The 22249-nt window shown below is 33.8% G+C and overlaps 1 protein-coding gene across 1 annotated transcript in view; it reads left to right on the top strand.

Moving 5' to 3' along the window:
* RYR2 (ryanodine receptor 2) overlaps positions 1-22249 on the top strand; it is a 685578-nt gene that overhangs the window by 538622 nt on the left and 124707 nt on the right. Inside the window, exons 64-71 of the mRNA XM_049789034.1 lie at positions 1504-1564; positions 2602-2840; positions 4749-4830; positions 8238-8368; positions 12124-12444; positions 15017-15257; positions 15689-15776; positions 17019-17111. Of these exons, the coding sequence (XP_049644991.1) occupies positions 1504-1564; positions 2602-2840; positions 4749-4830; positions 8238-8368; positions 12124-12444; positions 15017-15257; positions 15689-15776; positions 17019-17111 (1256 nt within the window). The remainder of the gene's footprint in view (positions 1-1503; positions 1565-2601; positions 2841-4748; positions 4831-8237; positions 8369-12123; positions 12445-15016; positions 15258-15688; positions 15777-17018; positions 17112-22249) is intronic.

The raw sequence follows: 22249 nt of genomic DNA, 5'->3' as shown, positions 1-22249 counted from the left end.
GTTGGATTGTTTCTGGATTCTGGATTTGTGAATAGTGCAGCAATGGACATAGGAGTTCAGATGTCTTTTCTGTTTTGTGTTTTGGGGGCCTTACGGCACATTCCCAGGAGGAGTACTGTTGGGTCTTATAGAAACTCAATTTCTAGTATTTTGAGGAACGTCCATTTTGTTTTCCAAAATGGCTGGACCAGTCGCTATTCCTACCAATAGTGGATAAGAGTCCCTTTTTCACCATCTCCACCCCATCTCTAGTTGTTTTTGTTATTGATATGTGAGAGTCTCGGTGGTGTGAGATGGTATCTCATTGTTGTTTTGCTTTGCATCTTCCTGATGATTAATCATATAGAGCAATATTTTATGTACCTTTTGACCATCTGTATTTCTTCTTTGAATATGTGTCTGTTCATTACTTCTTTCAGTTTTGGTTGGTATTTATTTGACCCAAAGATCTGGTCCAGCCACTGATACTATTTCATTCTCTCTTTATACATTGTCCATAGTCATTTCACAATGAATTGTCTATTGTATATCAAACACAACTCTAACTAAGTTCATGGATACATCACAGAGCAAAGTAAATAAATCATGTTTCATGAGCTTCTATTTGTGAATGTTTAACATACCTCTAGAAAGGGGCATGCTGCGTCTCCATGCAAAGGAAAAACAATGAAACTTTTCTGTATTTTCTGAAAATGTCAAATTAAATAAATTCCACCATTACAGAAATGTTAAATACTGTTTCAATATCTTATTGAAATAACATTTAACTTCTTCAGGTTTTGTTGCCTTTTACAGATTATTTTGGTGCTTTTACTAAACTAAAGATTTGAAAGGAAGTCAGAGAGATAGTATAATGGTTAATGCTCTTGTCTTTAAGTTTGTTGTCTGGCACCCATATGGTAACATAAGCTCTTCTAGAAGTGATCCATAACCACTCAGCTTGGAGTTAGCCCTGAAAAAAAAAAGCCAAAAACCAACCCCCCTTACAGAAATGTATAAATTTACAGTATTCAGGCAAGTTAATTTATCTTAGTTTTATTGAATTCAAGCAAATTAATTATCGTTGATATAGCTAAATGTAATAGGAAAGCAGAGCCACTTGCCATAACTAAAATAAAATTTAATTAGAGTTTTATCCTACATCTATTCATAAAAGGATGTGTGATGAGTTGAAGAGTTAGCAAACAATTCATTTTAAAAATAAGTTAAGATACTCTGGATTGGATTGAGCATTTGTTTGAGGAATTTAGTTAGAATATTTAGCCTCATGCAAGCCTCAAGCTTTGGTTGCTTCTTGAATACATCAGCTATTTGATGAGAAATGCTTATTGCTTCTCTACTTACATTTGCATAACCACTTTTAAGCAGAAAACTGCATGATTTGACAATTAAAAGTTAATTGATTTGTTATCATTGAGTTGTATCACTAACTAAATTTTGGAATAGAAAATTGCACTATGAAATTCTTAAGACAAAGTATGCAACATTTTGTTTCCTCCTTAGGTAATGATGCAACATCAATTGTCAACTGTCTTCACATTTTGGGTCAAACTTTAGATGCAAGGTAAATTATTTAATATTTTATAAGTCTATGATGTAATAAAATGTTTGTATTTTATTCTAATTTTATGAGAAAAAGTAAAGTTAACTATTTAACAATAAGGGTAGGAGCTCAGCCACCAATTCTATGTACTTTGCACTGTACCTTATAATCATCAGGACCAAAAATTCTATATACTGATTAAAAAACAGATTGACATGACATATCCAGTATATGCTATATATTTGAGTCATTTGTTACCCAGAAGAAATATAACTGAAAATGTATCTGTTAAAAATATTTTATCTAATAATTTAAATGTTCAAATATTAAATAATTTGAATATATAAATCCAACATTTGTTTTTGTATTTAATTTTTTGTTTCTTTGTTGTCACACTGGTGGTGTTTGGATGTGCTATTCTTGATTCAATGCTTGAGATTTGCTCCTACCCAAGGTAGAGGACTCTTGAACCCTGTGTGCAAAGCAGGAGCTCTTTCAGCCATCTCCCTGGCTCTGTATTTAAATGTTGATTTGATTTATTTTGAATAGTAAATGAAAAAAAGATGTTACCATTACATGATTCCTAGAAATCATGGGTTTGGAAACTCATCTAAACAAATATCAATTTTCAGAGGCTATTTGGAAATATGCCCCTGTAGCATATAACATTGCTATCATTGGCAAACCTGTGTGAGCTGACATTAATATTTCTTTCAAACATATCCCCCAAGCGCCAATATAGTTGTGTTAAATTTGTGTTGAACTGATTCAGATGTGTTTTGTTAGTCATAAAACAACTTTACTCAAATTTTAGATCGCGGGTTGAAATATTAAGTATTAGCACTGCCTTTGACTCCTGTGAAGTATTTAGGAAAGGTTCTGTTTTTTTTAAGGCCATTATTACTGTAAGTTCAGTTAAACAAAAAATGAGTGAAGTTAAAAAATTTTAGTTGAAAAATGGATGTTTTATTTGCAATGTCAACAAATAAAAGCATGTTTTTTGCAATTGAATTGCTTCTTAAGATTTAAGGTTTCAATTCTCCACATTGGCTTCCTAGGACTGTAATGAAGACTGGCCTGGAGAGTGTTAAAAGTGCACTGAGAGCTTTTCTGGACAATGCTGCAGAAGATCTGGAGAAAACCATGGAGAACCTTAAGCAGGGCCAGTTCACCCACACTCGAAACCAACCCAAAGGGGTTACACAGATTATCAATTATACTACCGTGGCACTGTTGCCAATGTTGTCATCATTATTTGAACATATTGGCCAGCATCAGTTCGGAGAAGATTTAATATGTATGTAAATCTATCATTTAGTTTAATAGCTCAATAAAATTATTGATCCATTTCTGGGCTGCTAAAAAATTCCTTATATGTTAAAATGCTTTATAGGTGGTGAGTGCAGTTAGAGATATAACTATACTGACAACTGTCATAACAATGTGAATGAATGAGGGAAGTAGAAAGCCTGTCTCGAGTACCGGGGCCAGAGGGAAATCTGGGACATTGGTGATGGGAATGTTGCACTGGTAAAGGGGGTGTTCTTTATATGACTGAAACCCAACTACAATCATATTTGTAATCAAAGTGTTTAAATGAAGATATTAAAAAAATAAAAAAAAACAAAACAAAAAATGCTTATAGGTTTACATTTGAATTATAGTAACTATATAAAATTTTTATTGAGAGTATTCACCAAATAACATTAATTTATAGAAGGACAGACAGGAAGATAGTGGCTATGGGCATTCATTTTTCAAGCCGTCAACTGCACATACCAAATTTTATTCTACATTATGATTTTTCTTTGATGCTTTCTTTTTTGTTTCTTTTTTTTTAAGTTTGTTTATTTTGTTTTTCTTCTTGGTGGGCACACAGAAGTGTTCATGGATTATTCCTGATTCTGTACTCAGAAATCCTTCTTAGTGGTGTATAAGGACTATATTGGATGCTGGTGATTAAACCTGGCTTGACCACATCCAAGGCAAACCTTATATTCTCTGTAAAGTCTCTCCAAACCCTCCTTTGACATTTTCTAATTTAACCATAGGACATATGATCTAAAATGTTTCCAATTACCAAGTCAATGCAGATCACTTTCATAAACTCTACTACCAATAAATATGAAGACAATTGAGACAAATCTGTATTTTGAATATATTGGTCTAGTAGCATGGCACAAATACCTTTTGTTATAAATTTCAGTGTTTTTTTTAAAAGGATAGTGTAGCTGTACGGCATTTGCCTTGCGTGCGGCTGATCTGGGATGATCTCAGTTCCATCCCCCACCGTCCCATATAGTCCCCCAAGCTAGGAATAATTTCTGGACGCATAGCCAGAAGTAAACCCTGAGAGTCACTGTGTATGGCCCAAAAAATCAAAAATAAATAAAATAAAAAGGATATTAAGTGATGATAGTGAAAATATCTACAGAATAGTCCAAGTTATTTGGAAAAAGATTACAGTTGATGTGACCTGACTTTTAAAGCTCTTGTTCATTTAAGTATGCAGTAACACTTGTTCAATTATCACATAATAAAAGGTCCTGTCTGTAGGTCCTCCTATTCAGACTCCTGGAGTTGTAGTTTTGTCAGGTGAATTATTGTTCTGTGTAACAGTCACTATGTTTCTCATGCCATGACAATCTAGTTTCAAACCATTTACATGAGCCAATAGAAACATTTCTAACGCTGCACTGTGGGCAACATGAAATTTATATTCAATGCCATTTATTTTCTACCACAAATGATAGAATGATAATTTGAAGTAAAAATAAAAGATTAGTTAATTGTCTTACTATGTAAATGTTTATTCTATCTGACCTAAAAGATTTTGTCCTGCAGCATTTTGTCATCCGTGTGTAAAAGTTTCAGAGTTGTTACTTTGAAAACTGAATAAAAATATATATCTTCTCCCAGATATTAATTTATGGTTTTGAAGAACTTCTTTATTTTGAATCTAGAACAAAATAATGAAGAAGTTATTCCAAATATGTTTGGATAACGAACTTTAGAGAGTTCAGTTTTAATAGGAAAAATATTTTTAAGAAAATTATATTTTATATATATGTTTGTATTTTGCTTCTTTAAATATTAAAATGTTGAATGCTTTTAAAATGGAATTTAGTTCTTGGCTTAAAATTTTTGCATGACAATTTATAAGTGAGTGACATTTTTCAAGCAAGATTCTCTTTTATTTCCTTAGTGGAAGATGTACAGGTATCATGTTATAGAATTCTAACTAGCTTATATGCTTTGGGAACCAGCAAGAGTATTTATGTGGAAAGGTAAGAGTTCTTAACTTTGTGCTAATAGTACTTTTAATTATGATGATGGTTACAAAAGTCTTTCTTTGGGCTGGAGAGATAGCATGGAGGTAGGGCATTTGCCTTGAATGCAGAAGGATGGTAGTTCGAATTCCGGCATTCCATATGGTCCCCTGAGCCTTCCAGGAGCGATTTCTGAGCATAGAGCCAGAAGTAACCCTTGAACACTGCTGGGTGTGACTCAGAAACTACAAAAAACAAACAAACAAACAAACAAAAAACAAAAAAAAAGTCTTTGCTAATTTTTTTTGTTTTGTTTTGTTTTGTTTTTATTTTTATTTTGATCACAGTGGCTTACATATCTTTCACATTAGTATTTTAGGTACATATTAATATTGAATCAGGGGAATACCCACCACCAAATTTGTCCTCCCCACTTCCCGTACCCTCTCTGCAACCCATATCCCCCACCATCATCCCCCGGGCTGCTAGAGTAGGTGGTCCCCTCTATCTAGCTTACTATCAGTGATCATACATCTGTTTGGTACTGGTGCCCTCCCTTGTTTCTCCCTCTATTTGAGAGGCTAAGCTAGTCGAGTTATGTGGTTTTGTTTGAGGGAAAGAAAAGCAATAGAATGGGGTAAAGATAAAGCAAAAAATTTTTTTAAAAAATAATAAAAATATGCTGAAAATGGGCGGAGTTCTTCTAGTGGCTATCAGCCTCAGTTTGAGAGAGGACTTAAAAAAGGTCATTGAAACACCATAACAATACAAAAATAAATGTCAAATTAAATATCCAGTGAGCCCTACAGCAATAAAAAGAAGCACCACACAATAGTCTCGGTTCTGAATTCAAATCATGCCGGAGTGCAAAAAGAAAGAGAAAGATAAGATAAAATAATATAAAATAAATAACTTTTCTATATAATGAATTATATAATTAAATTAAGATATGGAATTTCTTAGGAGTAACTATGAATCTTTAAGATAAATTTTAGGGGTCACAATGACAGTACAGTGAGTAGGATATTTGTCTTTTATGTGGCAAACCCAGGTTCTATCTCTGGCACCCCATATGGCGGTCACCCAAACTCAGGAGTGATCCTTGTGCCTAGAGCTAGGAGTAAGCACTAAATATCACTAGGTTTGGACCAAAAACAAAACCTAAAAAGATAGATTTATAATGGTATAAGAAAAATGACAATTAATTAGAAAACTACAACAATTACGGTAAAGACCAAGTTTAATATGAGTTACATGAGTATCTTATGAAAGGTTTTGTTAGGTGAGCTTCTTACTAGGTATTAGAAGTAGAATATTAGTGTGAATATAAGCAGTTATTAATCAGTAGTTTCTGTTTATTATCTCAAATTCAAAAGAGATGTTATCAGGGAGATGATTAGGGATAAGTCAGGTAAGAGTCGACACTGAATTTAAAATAGGGTTCACTTTCAACTTCAAAGATTTTTATATGAAAGAAAAGAGAAAGCAAACTATTTTTGCCTTGTTATTTCTAGGGATATATTATACCCAGCAAGCTCAGGACATACTCCAGTAGGGTGTGGGGGACCATAAGATTCCCTGAATCAAATTTGGAATGGCCTGTGTACAAATGCCATACCCTCTGTACTATCATAAACAAAGCTGTTTTTTTTTTTTTAAATCTAGACAAAATTAAAAGACATAATAGAATACTGGTCAATAAAGCAATAGTCTGATAAAATACTTCACTTGTAATTAAACAAGATAATTGTCAGTTTCATTTTTTAAAATATCATTTTATTTACTTAACAATATTTGCAAGAATGTAAATGTTTATATATTTAGATGTAGAATGTTATCATACTGCTCCTAACACCCAATCAGTATCTCTCTTCACAACTAACCAAAACATTTAGCCCATTCTCCCCACAGTTAGGTAACTTGAGGTCTTTTGCCAGTGTCTGAGGGTTAAATTTCATTGTACATTGTCTTTGTTTCTTTCTTATTTATATACTATATAAGAGTGAAGACTTGGTGTTTGTCTTTCTCTCTTAATTATTTTTGCTTACCATGTAGTACAGAAAAAATATAGCTTTACAGCGAATATATCCTCAACTCTCCAATCTAATCTTTGACATTAGTTATTTACAATTCTTAATTATTTTAAATAGCACTGCAGTGAACATAAATGTACATTATTTCTTTTCAAATTAATATTTCTTTGTTCTTTGAATAGGCACCGAGAGGAATTGCTGGTCCATTTGGCAGCTGTATTTTTGTTTTTTTAGTTTTCTTCACTTAGTTACCAGCATTTCTCTGATCTTTTTTATGTAACACGTTATCACTGGTGCAGTGCCATTTGGATTTTCACTTCCCAATTAATCACTGTATGACAATGACAAACAAACAATGACAAGCATTGCTTAATATCATTGCTAGTCAATTATGTCTCCTTGGAGAAGTGTCTGTTCAGCTCTTTATCACCAATTTTTATGGGTTTGCTTTTTATTGTTGAGTTTTATAGGTGTTCTATATATTTTAGTTAGGGCATGTATGAAAATAATTTTTCCTTTCAATAGGATTTATAGCAGCATATGTAGATATATTAGTGATAAAATAGTTTCTTTTTCAGTGCAGAGGTTATTAGTTTGATATAAGTCTATACTTTATTTTTGCTTTTGTTTTCTTGACAAGAGTGTAATCCCTGAGGATACACTAAAACCAACACCATGAATTGCCTTACTTATGTTTTCTTCTTTTATGGACTTGTGTCTAACCTATATAAAAATTATGTTGAATTTTATTAGTAGGGTGAGATAGTGACAATCATTCAATATTTTGCACATGTCTAAACAATTTTATGGCATTGATCCTTGCAAAAACTTTCTATTTATCTTTTATGTTCTGAGTTTCTTTGTCATAAGTTAACTCTCCATATTCGCAAGTATTTATTTCTCAAATCTATTCTATTATAATGTTCTGTTTTTATCTCATTACCACATATGTTCATTGGTATAGCTATTTAGTAGACTCTTAAGTTAGGAAATGTAATGCCTCTCATCCTTCTCCCTCTGCTTTAATTTAGCTGTTCAAGGAAGTATATGTATACATACAACTTTAGTAAGCTCTTGTTTGTTGAATAGTTTGATTTGTTTTAGTTTGGTGGCTACACCCAGCTGTGCTCATGACTTACTCCTGGCTCTGTCGCTAAGGATCACTCCTGGTGGACTTGGAATAACCTCTTTTTAGCATGAAGACAAATCAGCTTCTTTTAGAAATGTTGCATTTACTATAGAAAACAAGTAGTTTTAAAATTTAAAAGTTAGATTTTGTGGTCATTGTTTTAATAGCACTAGCATTCTTTTAAGGTCAAACTTATTGTTTCTAGTAAAATTCTTTGAACACTTATTTGGAATACATGAAGTATAAGCATTTTCTACTTACAGACAACGCTCTGCATTAGGAGAATGTCTAGCTGCCTTTGCTGGTGCCTTTCCTGTGGCATATTTGGAAACTCACCTCAACAAGCATAATATTTACTCTATTTACAATACTAAGACTTCACGGGAGAGAGCAGGTAAGGCAAGAAACTTGCAGCATGTAAGATATGAAACTAAAATGTGATATCAACCATATTCTGTACATAACTTTTTTAACGTTTTTATTTTTATTTAAATAATTTTTATTTTGACCAAAGTGGATTACAAATCTTTCACAGTAATATTTAAGGTACATAGTGACATTGAGTCAAGGGCATTCCCACCACTAGTGTTGTCCTCCCTACACCCTGTTCCCAGCATGCATCCCATATCCCCCTCCTTTGACTTGGGGCCATTCTTGATGATTCTTAGAGCTTAGTCATAGTTTTCTGCTCAGAGATCACTTGAAGACTCACATGCAAGACAAATGTCTTAATCCCTATTCTGCTTCTTTGGTTCTCGCCTGCAGTGATTTTTAAAATGAGTCATTTAAACTTATCTGTAGTTCTTGTGTTATAATTTGAAATGTTTTTGTTAGAAATATTATATTCTGAAAGGTAGATTAATTTTTTAAGTTAGTTGTCTCAGAGAAATTCACATACTCAGTACTAAAACAAAATGATAGCATATAAGGAAAAATAAATCAATGTGATTTCTGATGTGTTATATCAGATGAGTCAGAAACAGAAATTCTTATTTGAAATTTCCTTTTACTGTATTTCTTTCTTCCTTTATCTCTTTTTTCAATGTTCAGACTGGAAATAGTTCAGACTATTCCTTATTCTTTTCCATTTATTAGGGGTCACTTCCATAAATCTTGGCCATAATGCAGTTCTGAAAACCAATTCAATGCCTCCTACATGTAAACTAGATCTTTGAACTATCTCTCCAGCCTGTTTGAATCTTTTTATTCTAATAAAAATTTCAACATTTGGCTCCGGAGAGATAGCACAGCGGTGTTTGCCTTGCAAACAGCCGATCCAGGACCAAAGGTGGTAGGTTCGAATCCTGGTGTCCCATATGGTCCCCCGTGCCTGCCAGGAGCAGACAGCCAGGAGTAACCCCTGAGCACTGCTGGGTGTGGCCCAAAAAACAAAACAAAACAAAACAAAACAAAAAATTTCAACATTTTAGTTGTTTTTTTAAACAGAATTAAAGTTTTCCAAATTTTTCAGTAGTATTTTATCTCTGTGTAACATGTTTGAATGGGAGCTCCCAGTTTTTCTAATTTTATAACTAATTTTCTCAAATAGGGCATCTTTAAAAATTCATAGTTACTTATTTTTAATTCTAATTTCACGTAACAAATACAGAAAAATGTATTGCATTCAGAGAAGCAACATTTTCCTAAATAATTTACACAGCATATTTGTAAATGTGTACAATGTTGAGTGTAAATTATTAATCTTCTGTATAAATTTGTCATATTAACTTATCTTTAAGAATATTCATTATTAGTTTTTTGTTATGAATTACTCATCAAGAAGACTTTTATAATTTGCTCTGTACTTAAAGGGGGATATGGTACAGAGATAAGAAATATTTGTCTCTTTTCTTTAGGAAGAAATATGTCATAGATTAGTGAGAGAATTCAGAATAGTTTAGTAATGCAGTAAATTTGTAATCATAAACATAACTTTAATGCCATTGTAACAATGTTGTCTTACTCTAATTTAAAGAAAAAAGAATACTGAAGACACACAGAAGTAGTTTAATTTGAGAGCTACTGGGAAGATATCACAGAGTTGGTTCAAGGTGAATCTTTAGTTGCTATCACTGCTACGTATAGAGGAGAAATTTCAAGTATTTTGAAGTGACGAGATAAATTGCAGCATAAAAAAAGGAATAAATAATGGACACAGTCTACCTCTAAAGGTAGACCAAGTGAAAAAATATAAAACTTACATTTATAACCAACATGTTTTATTGACTTTTGAAACCATCAATATTAGAATAAATCTTTGAGAAATATGGTTTTTGAAAGTTATGAATTTATTGCAGAAACCAATGAAATATTTAAACATTGACTAGACAAATGAGAATACCAAAGAGTTATTAATTTCTCAAATAAACCATTTTAAGTTCAGAAATAGAAAAAGATCTTTGAGGGAAATGGACATCATTTATAAATCTGTAAGCTGTGATATAAATATTTAACAAAATTTTATGCAACTGTAATAAGAGATTAAATCTTGAGATTTACTGCAACTTAGATATAACTGGAAGGAATCATTAAGTAAAGTATGTCTGAAAGAGGACAATAATGAATGATTTCACTTCTAATTTATAGAAAAACAAAACAAGGAAATAAATATCAAAGGATGACAAATTCTTGGCCTTGCATTACAAAACTGAGATTACTAAACAAAGAGGGGAGGCATTGGGTGAAAAATAAAAAGGTAGACTAAAATGGGGACATTGGTGGAAGGTCTTGGGCACTTCGGTGATACTAAAATATGGTAACTGTGTTAAAAGCATAATTATGAGTGTTATAAACATGTTATCTAAAATACATTAAAATAAATATAACCATAAAATACAATAGCATTTATATTCTAATATGCATTTACATTTGGAAACCACTGTCACATCAAAAAATCAAGCACTAAAATCTTTTTTTTCCTTCTTTTTTTGAACATCTTGATTACATAAATGATTGTGATTAGGTTTCAGTCATGTAACTCGCTCTCTCTCACACACACAGACACACATACATACACATACATGTAGACACACACAGACCACAGGTTTTAACTGGGTTTTAGTATTGCAACTGTTGGTGCAGTTAGCATAGTGTTGCTTAGAATATCCACAAACTTCCTTAAACACCTCTAGAGAGACCACAAAATAGTAAGTTTAAAAAAGACTGTGAAAGTATATAAGCTTTAAGCTTAAGAAGGAACATTTTCAGGTCCCTTAAAGTGGATAAGTGCACTTTCCTTGCTAATAAATGACTGGAGTTCTATTCCCAGCAGCCCATATGGTCCCCTGAGCATAACCAGAAGTGATCCCTTACTGCAGAGCCAGGATTAAATCCCCTGAGCTTTGCTGGGTGTGGCTCTTCCCCCAACCAAAGGGGAAGGAAACATTCAGAGAATGAATTTGGTCAGTGGTGGGACTATAACAGTAAAGTAAGAATTATTAAGATTCATTTTTGTAAAAGGTTTTTCAAGTAGATACCTTTATTACTGTAGAGGGAAGAGAATCTGAAGATTTAGTGAGGAAGGTGGGATTTTAACAGATATCCACTGCTAGGGAGAAAAGTTAGATATTAGGGAAGTGAAAATACAGTTCCTTCAATGGGCTAAGCTTTTCTCAGTGACATGCAAGTAAAACCCCAGATCTTAAACTCCCTCTGCTGAAATCGAGGAGTGGATTGAATATAGTGAAATTCTATGTCCTCTGAAGTAGAATGAATTTTCTTAGCTGATGGGAATAGTTATAGAGTAGGAACTTGGGGAAAAAAAGCTGGAAATAGATACCATGAGGCAGTTGAAGACATGGCAGAAATTGTTCCATTGTGATACCCAGCCCAACAGGACATGCCCAAAATGACATGGTTACCTGTGTCTTTAGAAATGGTGGAAATTGGGGTCGAAGAGATAGCACAGTGGTAGGGCATTTGCTTTTCACGCGGCTGCCCCAGGACGGACCTTGGTTTGATCCCCGGTGTCCCTTATGGTCTCCCAAGCCAGGAGTGATTTCTGAGTGCAGAGCCAGGAATAACCCCTGTGCCTCATTGGGTGTGCCCCCCCCCCAAAAAAAAAAACTAAAAAAAAAAAAAAAGAAATGGTGGAAATTACCCTGTTCATCATTCACTAAACACAGATCTTTGTCCTATCTTCTTCCCCAGCTCTCAATTTGCCAGTGAATGTGGAAGATGTTTGCCCAAATATACCATCTTTAGAAAAGCTTATGGAAGAAATTGTGGACTTAGCAGAATCTGGCATACGCTACACACAAATGCCACATGTGATGGAAGTAATACTCCCCATGTTGTGTAGCTACATGTCTCGTTGGTGGGAGCATGGACCTGAAAACAATATGGAAAGAGCAGAAATGTGCTGCACGGCTTTGAACTCAGAACACATGAACACTCTTCTGGGGAATATATTGAAAATCATATATAATAACTTGGGGATTGATGAAGGAGCCTGGATGAAGAGATTGGCAGGTAAAAAGTGAACAGGATATGTCAAACACATTTGTTTCACTTCTAAAAAGATTTGAAATACACCGAAGTCTATCAGTTTTCTCTAATTAAATTTCTTAGCATTTTATTCTGTGCTAAAAATTCAGTTATTATTTCTGCCATGCTATTATTCTGGTAAATATGGTAATATTATGCATTGGTTACATTACATACAGTTCCCACTTTTTAAATTTTATTTTTGGACTATGTTAGCTCTGCTCAGTGTATATGTTTGTCTTTATGCTTCAAGAATCACTCTGAGAGGTGATCCCAGAAGGTCATATATTGCACTGGGAATTAGACCTAGATTGGCTGTGCACAAGACAAGCACCTACTCCCTGTATTGTGTATCTGGACCAGTCATATTTTAAAAACAAGCTTTTAGTCACTGCACATTATAAAGTTTACTAGTGTCTAATTTCCTTTGCCAGTGTTTACCAATTCTCTTCCACCCACAAGCCAACCTCTGATAGGGACAATTAGTATTTCTTTTTGTTTGTTTTCAGTTTTTGAGACACACCCAGAGATGCTCAGAGTTACCTCTTTTTTTTCATCTTAAACATGGTGATTACAAACATGACCATAATTCAGTATCAGTCACAAAAAGAACACTTCCCTTCACCAGTGCATTCCCATCACCAATGCACCCCATCTCCCTCTGCCCATACCCTCTGCCTGTATTTGAGACAGGCATTCTACTTCTCTCACTCTATGCATTCAAGAATCACTCTTGTCAGGCTTAGGAGACATATGGTATGCCAGGGATTGACCCCAGGTCTGCATTGTGCAAGAAAATCCCCCTAACCATTAAGCTATTGCTCTGACCCCTAAAAGGCACTTCTTAATAATCTTTAGCACTGTGGTTTATAGTACTTTTACTGATGGGGCTTTATAAATAACACTTTACCATCTTTCAGCATCCCCTTCTCCTCTTGGATGACCACTTTTCCCCCACCATTTTTGTAGTGTTCTCTTCCCTGTACTATTCCCATCCATCACCACTCCCCACACTCCATGGTATACTTCCCACTGGAAACCAGTTCTCATGTTCTTAGTTTCTATTGCATTGGACATTACTTAGTACATTATTTTGTTTCTTTATTTTCACACATGAGAGGCATAATTTTGTGTTGGTCTACCTTCCTATTTACAATTTTAAATAAATAAATATTTACCTAGTTTGATCACTTCTACAAGACTTATTAGTAAACAAAGCAATAGAGTATTTCTATAAAGAAAGAAATTAAACTTTTACTTTAAAACAACCCACTTTTAGCACCTATTTTTCTAAGTGTTTGGGAACATAATCCGAGATATAGCCAAACATTTATATTTCAGTTTATTTATAACATATTGGGAGCACTTTAAATATCCAACTAATAGACTATTATTATTTTATTATATAATTATTAAATAATTATATAATTCACATATCAAATTATAATATCATATTGAAATATAAGGATTTTACTAAAGTGTCATTGTTTATGAAATGTTTATGATGTCATAGAAGATAAAAAGTATTTTAGCATGAAGTAAATCCCAGTTTGATAACTGGCAGCAGATATAGTCCTAAACACTGCTCTGAGTGTTTCCTGAATGCAGAGCAAGGAGTAAGCGTAAAGCACTAACAAGTGGAACCCAATCAGATGCAAAGAACAAAAGTTCATAAACTTTTAAATAAATATAGATTCACTTTTATTAATATACAATGCATTATATATTTATGAAGTTATTTCTTGATACTCTAAATGTACTTGTAATAGAGTACTTCTGGTGTCTTAAATATTAATTTTATCTATCTTCCCAATTATATAAAATTAAAATTAATGTAAAATATTAAGGAAAATGATTTTTGAATGACCTAATAGAGTTTAAAACTTAGACTGAAAATTGCATGTTATTTATATACGAGAGAAGTGCTATATATAGCTTCGGTCTTCCATCACGAAAGTGGGAGGCATTTTCAGTGAGTTGAATACACAACCTCAGAGAGCTATTTCATCTGCATAATTCCTCTAGTAAAAGGACTTTCCATTTGGGGAAATGGGATAGTTGATTTCCAAAGTAAATAAACATCATCCTTTTCCCCATACTTAGCTGAGTAACAATCTTCTTTTTTTTTTTAAATAAAAAAAAGTGTGAGGAGAGAGGAAGAATATTAAGGGTTTTGTTTTTTTTGTTTTTTTTTTTTTGGTTTTTGGGCCACACCCGGTAATGCTCAGGGGTTACTCCTGGCTATGTGCTCAGAAGTTGCTCCTGGATTGGGGGACCATATGGGACACCGGGGGATCGAACCGCGGTCTGTCCAAGGCTAGCGCAGGCAAGGCAGGCACCTTACCTTTAGCGCCACCGCCCGGCCCCCAGAACATTAAGTTTAATTCCGTAATCATTTCGCTTTGAATTAGAAAAGTGAACAAAGTAGGATTGAATCCTAAAGAAAGTTATATACTGAGCAGAGATCTTTTAATAATACTGCACATGTAACTATAATCTGTCGTCTTTTTAGTGTCTATTTATGATGAGCAAAATATTAATTCCTATCTTCAAACAGTATTTTCCCAGCCTATTATAAATAAAGTGAAACCTCAGCTCTTGAAAACTCATTTCTTGCCATTAATGGAAAAACTCAAGAAAAAGGCAGCAATGGTGGTATCTGAAGAAGACCATCTGAAAGCTGAGGCCAGAGGAGATATGTCCGAGGCTGAACTTCTTATTCTAGATGAGTTTACCACACTGGCCAGAGATCTCTATGCTTTCTACCCTCTCTTAATTAGATTTGTGGACTATAACAGGTATAATGGTCAAAAGTGACTTGTTTCTTTAATCCAGTCATAATCTTTTGGGTGCATTCATTCATTCCAGTTGGATTTCTTTATTCACTGACAATTTAATAATGAGTATGTTCATGATTATAGCATAATTTTCTGTTGTTAATTAAAAGTTAATTTCTACTGCTAAATTTGAAATTTGTTAGCAGAAACCATATTCTGAAGAATTCTTAAGATAGACATCTCACTAGATTCTATATGTTTGCTAATTCTGGTTTTGAAGTTCATAATTTTCAAATATTACTACTGTGCACTAATTGAAATCATTTCTCATCTCTTGTCAGTATGTTCATTCTTTACATCTTAGTTTCAAATTTAACTTGGGAGGATGATTTATTATGGAAATTAACTAAATGCGACAACATAGAAATACTTTTGTTTATTTTGGGATCCAGGGCAAAGTGGCTAAAGGAACCAAACCCAGAAGCAGAGGATCTTTTCCGCATGGTAGCAGAAGTATTTATCTACTGGTCCAAATCACATGTAAGTAGGAAAATATTGCTAACTATTGTTATTTGATTTATGTCAAGGCTTCAAATATTTTATCATATTTTCCAGTCCCCTTATGTAGTGGTTAGTATTTCTCAAAAATTTCTGGAAATAACCCTTAATCACTGAGGAAAAATAATCTCACCTGGGAAGTTTGAGGCAATAGGATACTCTCTTTTGAATTTTGGAACTTACCTTAAATTTTCACAGTGATTTTAATTTTGCTCCAGAAACATTTTTTATTTGCCTCAATATGTCAGAGTTTAGAGAGTAGTACACTAAAATTCATCCAGGAATTTTCTCTATTGACATTTTTCTATCTGAGAGACCCAGAACCCCCTCCACAGTTTGATAACCACAGACCTATATGTTTCTAATACAGGGCATACTTACACTTGTAAAGGTACTATTTTAAATTTGTTCTCTTTTCACACATTTATTTCTATAGAGAACTGATTTTACTAACAGCTCATAGTAAAATAAAAATCTACTAGAAGTCCTGTCAATAATATGATTGTTTTATTTAGGCTTTCTCATCTGAAAGAAGGAGGCATAAATAACTTTTATTTTAAAACTTTTTTTTAACTTTAATGTTGTGTTTGCCTTCTTCTAAATATGTTTTATATTTCTAAATTAAAAGTGAATATGATTTTATAATATTTAAAAAATAGATATATATCTAACAGAACAGGAATTTGTAACATATTACACATCGACTTGGGAAGTGTATGTTTTCATTTATGCTTTTCTTTCCAGATAAATGGAAATTTGGGTGTTCATTTTTTTGTTTGTTTGTTTGTTTGTTTGTTTTTTTGGTTTTGGGCCATACCCAACAGCACTCAAGATTGCCCCTGGCTTTTCACTCCGTAATTACTCTTGGCAGGCTTCAGGGACAATATAGGATCCCAGGGATCAAACCCATATTGGCTGTGTACAATGCTAATGCCCTATTCACTATACTATTGCTCCAGTCTGAGTATTCATTCTAGCTTTTAGTAAATTATTGTTACTTAAAATTTCTGGGCTCAATTTTTCTATCTTTAAAACATATACTTATATCTAGTTTCTGAAATAGTTTCCCCACCCAAGCTCCCTTACTGGATATTCAACAAATATTGTTTCTTTTCAAAATAAGCATATATTAAATTATAATTTACCTATCTTCATGGAAGCACTTGGGTTAGGGTCATTACTTACTATATGCTTGTAACTGAAATTTTCTTTACAACATCTTAGAACTTCAAGAGAGAAGAGCAGAACTTCGTGGTGCAGAATGAAATAAACAATATGTCTTTCCTCATTACTGACACCAAATCAAAGATGTCAAAGGTATTGCAAATATTTGTTTCATCATTTTGGAGTGTCTGAATATAGTTTTAATTGGTTGACATATATTAAAAGATGCTATTCTCGGGCCCGGAGAGATAGCACAGCGGCGTTTGCCTTGCAAGCAGCCGATCCAGGACCAAAGGTGGTTGGTTCGAATCCCGGTGTCCCATATGGTCCCCCGTGCCTGCCAGGAGCTATTTCTGAGCAGACAGCCAGGAGTAACCCCTGAGCACCGCCGGGTGTGACTCAAAAACCAAAAAAAAAAAAAAAAACAACGTTCTTCTGAAAAAAAATTCTTAAAAAAAAAAAAGATGCTATTCTCTGATTTCACATACACATGCTTTTTCGAGTACTTAGGGATGTTTTAATTTATTGTGGCAAATCATTAAGTCACAAAAATGACTGTCATAAAAATTTTACTCAGTCTCTTAGAAATAAAAAAAATAAACAGTGGGGCCGGGCGGTGGCGCTGGAGCTAAGGTGCCTGCCTTGCCTGCGCACGGACCGCGGTTCGATCCCCCGGCGTCCCATATGGTCCCCCAAGAAGCCAGGAGCAACTTCTGAGCGCATAGCCAGGAGTAACCCCTGAGCGTCACAGGGTGTGGCCCAAAAACCAAAAAAAAAAAAAAAAAAAATAAACAGTGGTGCCAGGAACCAGAGAGGAGAAGAACACAAATTAGTCCTAAGGCATACAAAGCAAGAGAAAATCATGAACAAGACCTTGGACTGTGTTTCTTGGGTGAGGGGACAGGAGAAGCCAGGTGGGCCGGAGTAGGGTGAACAAATTTGAATACATTTTCAGTGTTCTGGAATGTAAATGCTATCTCTAGTTATCAGTTATCTGATCCTGAGGGTTTTTTTTTTTTTTTTTTTTTTTTGAGTAGCAGGGCTAGATTAAGGATGTGGCTAAGACATAAAATGACCATGGATTAGTTGACATAGATGAAAGAACTGCTTCTAGTCATGTAATTTGATCTCTTTTAGGAACGGATTGTTCCTGAGAGAGGAAATCAGTAATTTCCCAAAGTGTCAAAGCATCAAGACAATAAGATAACCTATGTGCATGCACACACATAACCACCAGTCTGTGTGTATAACATCAACAGTGAACATATCTTTGTATGTGTGCTAAATATACAATGGCAAAACAATCAGCTGCACTGGATAAATTTTAGGTTCTTATGAAATGAAAGTTGTACCTCAACAATTGGTTTTCTTTATTACTTATTATTGGTTACTAGAGGAACTTTCTTTCAAAACACCTTCAAATCAATACTTTGGCTTTGAGAATGGGGTTGTATCACATCCATCTGTGCCTTCTAATTCTGTTGCTCAGAAATCCCTCTTGGCAATGCTCAGATGTGGTGCTGGAAATTGAATGTACTCTACTATCTCTCTGTACTTTCCCTAATTCATGCTTTTATCATTCAAATTACCACATAAATTACAACAGCAAGAAAACACAAGTCTATTGCATAGTATAACTTACAAAAGTGTACTTTCAAATTGCCAAAATTCAAAGTGCCAAGTAGCCAGGGAAATAATTCCATTATTTGCAATCAATTCCATTTTAATATGTACTTATGAAAAGAGTTGTTCTGTATGACAAAACTATTCCACTAAACCTCAAGTGTTACTTGTTATCTTACCTGCTTCATTAGTGATGATTAAGAGGGAATGATCTCACCAGAAACATCTGGTTTATTTAGAATTTTAAGTACCATATATTGATACCAGTACACACAAAGCAGAAATTACCCTATCTGTGGTTTTGCATACATAAAACTATTACTTCATGTGATTTATGTTCTTAAAACAGACATGGGAGATGTCTTTTTGTTGGGCTGCCAGCCAAAAAAATGGAGAATTATTTCTTCACTTAATGCTTTCTTAAGAAAACATTTTTATAGCTATTTTGAACGGAAATTTTTTAGTGAATTTCTCTGTGTAGGCAGGATTTTGTCAGTTTAACCTAGTGTTGACAAAGAAAGGAACAACTCACTATTTCCTTTGGAATGATGATAGTGACCGAAACTGTGACCAATCAAAACTTTAGAGAATTGGTCTGTATATTGCTGTATGACTTTATCTTATTCACTAATGTCCAGTTATTCTAAAACTTGCATTTATGAAAATGTATAATGTGTAAACTTGACTGTTGAAACTACTTTTACTAAGCTTCTTTACATTTACCTCTCTCTCATAGGAAAAACAAAGAATAGGAGTGTATTAATTGTAATATTTTCCCTGCAACTTACATTTACCTCTCTCTCATAGGAAAAACAAAGAATAGGAGTGTATTAATTGTAATATTTTCCCTGCAACTTAAATCCTACTAGTCCTTTGACCTTATGACTGCTAAACACTTAAACAAGATAGAAACAATATGCAATATATTTCTCCCCAAGCAATACTATTTATAATATAAGAAAGTTACACTGAGACAAGACAGATAAATTCAGTAAAGAAAAATTCAGGACTATTTTATTTCTTATTTTTAAAGAATTTTGCTTGTGTATGTATATGTGATTAGAATTTTCTATGTCCTTAATACATTTTCCTAAAAGCAATAATATTTCTAATATAAGAAAGTAAAGTGATGCATACTATATTATTTTGTTAAAGAAATAATAATGTCTATTTGCTTCAGCCTGTGAATATGAGAGTATTGCGAGGCCCTCACAGTACAGTTCAGTTTCATCCACATTATTTGTTTGTTCTGCTCGCAGTGGATGTCATGAAAAATACAAAATCAGGATACATTCAGGGATGATATTAGGATACATTCAGATATTTGGGATACACCCAAATATCTGTATACTCTTCACATTTACAGCCAATAATGGGCATTAGGGGAAATAGAGCAGATCTTACACCTAAAGCTGAATTGAACAGAGATGCTCCCCTAAACCCAGCCTCAAGTAATTCTGAGAAAAGTGATGTGCAGTGTTTCATGAGGAGTTCAAAAACCATTTGCCCGAGGCACCACAGCAGCAGAAACATCACCCTAAATCTGATGGAAAAGGAATTACAACAAAGATTAAAGTAAAGATAAATAGTATCTACAAACATGTAGACATCAGTCTTCAACTCATCACCCAAGCAGGGACAATCACTAAAGAAACCAAATTTACCAAATTTGAATTTTAGGAGAGAATATCCAATGAATGAGTGAGGTTAGCAGGCAGACCAATGTGGAGTACTGTGGTCTGAAATAGGGGATCTCATTTTTATCTAAAATAAAATGCATGCAATCTGTAGTCACTGCATATAAAATTGCTCAGTAAGCTCTTAAAAAGTGACCACATGTATGTAAGATGAAATTTTTGATCTATATGTCCTTTCTTGGAATATTCATAATGGTAATAATGTATGGCAAGTGGCTAATACTGTACTTGCATTTTAATATTACTCATTTGCATATTGAATGACAGCTGTCTATGGTGTGACTGATATTAATAGTCCAGTTTGTTTTATATATGACAGAAAAAAGGATTGATTCATGTCTAGGTTTAGAATGCTAACATCTCACTGGAAGCATCTTAAACTAAACTGTCCCAAGAAATTAGCAAGGGCACCTGGCATAAAATGAGATATGACAAAAACAAAATATATTTGGTAGATTAGGTAGGGAGGGAGGCAAGGAACAGTCTTGGAGGGAGTAGTCAAATGCAGGCCTCAGCAGGAATGTGTTGATGCAGCTCTTCGCTGCATCTAGAGAGGACTTTTTCCTTCCTGCCTTTGACAGTGTTCCTACAGCCCCCACTATGGCTGTACTCTCAAAACTCTGTGTTTACTGACATGAAAAAAAAATAGTTCATGTTCACTTTTGTATTTCAAAGCTATATTTTGTTTTTCCTTAAAATTATAATCCCTCAGCTGAGGAATTGGCTAAGGAAGGAGTGCATGTTTTGCCTATGGGAGCCATGGGTTTGGTCCCTGGCACTTTATGGTTCTTCAGATTCCACTGGGAAGGACTCCTGAGCATCAAGTTAGAGGAGTTTCCAGGAAGTAACATTGGATATGACTCTTCCACCCCCCAAAAAAAGAAGACAACAAAATTATTTCAATTCTTTATGAAATATAATAATTGAACTTGCTATTTAAAAATAGACTTATTTCCCCCAGATTATTAAAGATATAATTAACATATAGTATTATTTTTATAAATTTAAATTATATAGCACATTTATTTATTATTAATATGGCTACTACCATGGCAGTATGCCATGTAATTCCTATTTATTTTTGGTGGTGAGACTACGTGAGCTATTCCCCTAGCAGTGTTCAAGTTTATAATTGTTAACTATTATTATAATGTATATTACATATCTCAATTTTTTTAAACTTGTAACTGGAAGTTTGTACTCTGACAAACATTTGTACATTTCTCTTGACCACCAGCCCATAAGATCATATAAATTATATGATATGATTTATGATTTAGTCATATGATATGTGATTTAATCATATGATTATCTTTGATAATTCTTTTTTAACCATTGTTTTCTTAGTGAATGAACCAATTTTTCATTTTTATCAAGAATTCCAAAGTTTCCCTATCCTCTACATCTTCTCCAAGCACTATTTTTCTATGTTTACTTGATGATATGGCTCACTTATTAAATATATATTAAAAGATTTTAAATCACATGTAACTATTTTTGTTTTGGGATCTTTAGACATCTTAATGTAGAAATATTAAAAATAACTTATATTTTTCTGATATATTACAATTTTGATAATATTATTAGAGATGTGTATGTATGTATTTGAAAGACAGAGATTAGAAAGGCAATTACTCCTCTTTTTTAATAAAATATTATTTAATAAATTGAAAAGGAAATATTCTTCAATTTTTTTTTTTTTGGTTTTTTGGGCCACACCCGTTAGATGCTCAGGGGTTACTCCTGGCTATGCGCTCAGAAATCGCCCCTGGCTTGGGGGGACCATATGGGACGCTGGAGAATCGAACCGTGGTCCTTTCCTTGGCTAGCGCTTGCAAGGCAGACACCTTACCTCTAGCGCCACCTCGCCGGCCCCTATTCTTCAATTTTATATTTTTAGCCTGTCCCTATGAGAAAGCATAGTGTTTGGTTCTAGATAAGTAGAAACAAGCAACTGATTTGGCCACTGCC

The sequence above is a fragment of the Suncus etruscus genome, chromosome 15 (assembly GCF_024139225.1).
Source record: "Suncus etruscus isolate mSunEtr1 chromosome 15, mSunEtr1.pri.cur, whole genome shotgun sequence".
In the NCBI taxonomy this organism is placed as follows: domain Eukaryota; kingdom Metazoa; phylum Chordata; class Mammalia; order Eulipotyphla; family Soricidae; genus Suncus; species Suncus etruscus.
The sequence above is the reverse complement of the archived record's forward strand: the minus strand, read 5'-3'. Positions and strand labels throughout refer to the sequence as shown.